Raw genomic sequence first — 1,855 nt, forward strand, 5'->3', positions numbered from 1 at the left:
AAAACTGTAGATAAAGGAATAAATTTGATCATTAAAAATGTCTTGTTACTTGTTTAGAGTTAATCGATGAACATAGAGAATAAAGAAAAGTAAAATTTTAATTTTTTTATATTTATGTTATAATTAATAATATGTATATTATATAATATAATATATATTTCGGTACGATATCGTTATTTCGGTATTTCATTTTAAAAGTATCAAATATCATACTTAATATTAATTTTTTTTAAAACTTAAACCAAATACCACATCGAATACCAAAACGAATACCAAATATCAAAATTTTCGGTTTCACTGATAATTCGGTATTTACTCACGGCCATGCGAGAAACCTTGGTACCACTTCTCTCTTTCTATACGTGTACTCCAATTACTCAAATTCAACATTCCTAAACCCTAAACCCTAATCTTAGAAGCAAATCCGAACGGCCATGGCACATCACGCCGGTGACAACGACGGCGACGGCCAGAAACGGCGGCTCTATAACCCATACCAAGATCTCCAAGTCCCTATACAAAACCTTTACAAACTCCCCACTTCCCCTGAATTCCTCTTCCAAGAAGAATCTCTCGCACAACGCCGATCATGGGGAGAAAACCTAACGTACTTCACCGGCATCGGTTACCTCTCCGGTTCTGTCCTCGGCGCCGGTAAGGGATTCATCGAAGGCGTAAAAGCTTCCGAGCCAGGGGATACCTTAAAGCTCCGGGTTAACAGGATCTTAAACGGGTCGGGTCATACGGGAAGGAAATTCGGGAACCGTGTCGGAATAATTGGGCTGATTTATGCGGGTATGGAGAGTGGGATGGTGGCGATTAGGGATACGGATGACGTGATCAATAGCGTGGTGGCGGGTTTAGGGACTGGAGCTTTTTATAGGGCAGCGGCGGGGCTGAGGTCGGCGGCTGTTGCTGGGGTTATTGGTGGTGCTGTTGTAGGGCTCAGTGTTGCAGCGAAACAGGCCGTGAAACGATACGTACCTATCTGAGCTTTTGTGCTGGTTTAATTTTTGGGCCTTAATGTTAGTAGCTTTCAATTGTTACTGAAATTTTAGATCATACATTGAGAAATTGTTTTCAGGCTGAGCAGTAAGGTAATTATTTCATGAAAAGTTGCATGCTTTCTAGATGTATTTACATGTTTTTGAATAGATATTCTGAAATTAGGTATAAAAGACACTTGTATCGTATGATTAGCTACTGCATGCCATTAAATTGCACCTTGAATAGCAATAATGTTTTTAATGACGTTGGTGGTCGGACCAGCCTGCACACACTATTCCATCAGGGGTATCCTATGCGCAAAGACTTAGGCTAATTCTATGCCTAAAGACTTAGGTATGAATTAGCCTAAAGACTTAGTTAGATGGAAAAAAATTACCTAATATTTTTTCGCCTCTATTGGGATTTGAACTTGATACCCCACTGTTCTCCTTTCACTTTGTTGACTACGAGAGCCACACTTCGGGTGCTATAATTGTTTCATGCAAGTTGTATGCTTTCTAGAGGTGTTTTCGTATCTTTTGAACATATACTCTGAAATTATGTTCAAAAGAGACTTGGTATGAATTTTACAAAACAGAGACTTGCTAGTGAATATATATAGCACCTTCCAATGGTTGTTTCCGTGTGACATATAGGTCACGGAAACAGCTACTAATGCTTGTATTAGGGTAGACTGTCTATATCATACCCTTATGGTGTGGCCCTTCCCCGGACCTTGCGTGAATGCGGGATGCTTTGTGCACCGGGTTGCCAATGGTTGTTCCCTTACTTTTGTGTTCTCCGTCAATTGTCTTTTGTCATTACAGACTCGTGCAAAATTTCAAGAATGCATCTTTAGCGATTGCAG

General features: G+C 39.9%; 1 protein-coding gene across 1 annotated transcript; it reads left to right on the top strand.

Annotated features, from left to right (window-relative positions):
- The first annotated feature begins 311 nt into the window (after positions 1-311).
- LOC107766834 (mitochondrial import inner membrane translocase subunit TIM23-2-like) lies at positions 312-1,178 on the top strand. Its single transcript, XM_016585708.2, has one exon. The coding sequence runs from the start codon at positions 435-437 to the stop codon at positions 990-992; it is 558 nt and encodes a 185-aa protein (XP_016441194.1). The 5' UTR covers positions 312-434; the 3' UTR covers positions 993-1,178.
- Positions 1,179-1,855: the final 677 nt, after the last annotated feature.

The sequence above is a fragment of the Nicotiana tabacum genome, chromosome 15 (assembly GCF_000715075.1).
Source record: "Nicotiana tabacum cultivar K326 chromosome 15, ASM71507v2, whole genome shotgun sequence".
NCBI lineage: Eukaryota > Viridiplantae > Streptophyta > Magnoliopsida > Solanales > Solanaceae > Nicotiana > Nicotiana tabacum.

Coding starts and splice junctions, on each gene's coding strand:
- LOC107766834 (XM_016585708.2), top strand. CDS start 435: ATGGCACATCACGCCGGTGACAACGACGGCGACGGCCAGAAACGGCGG.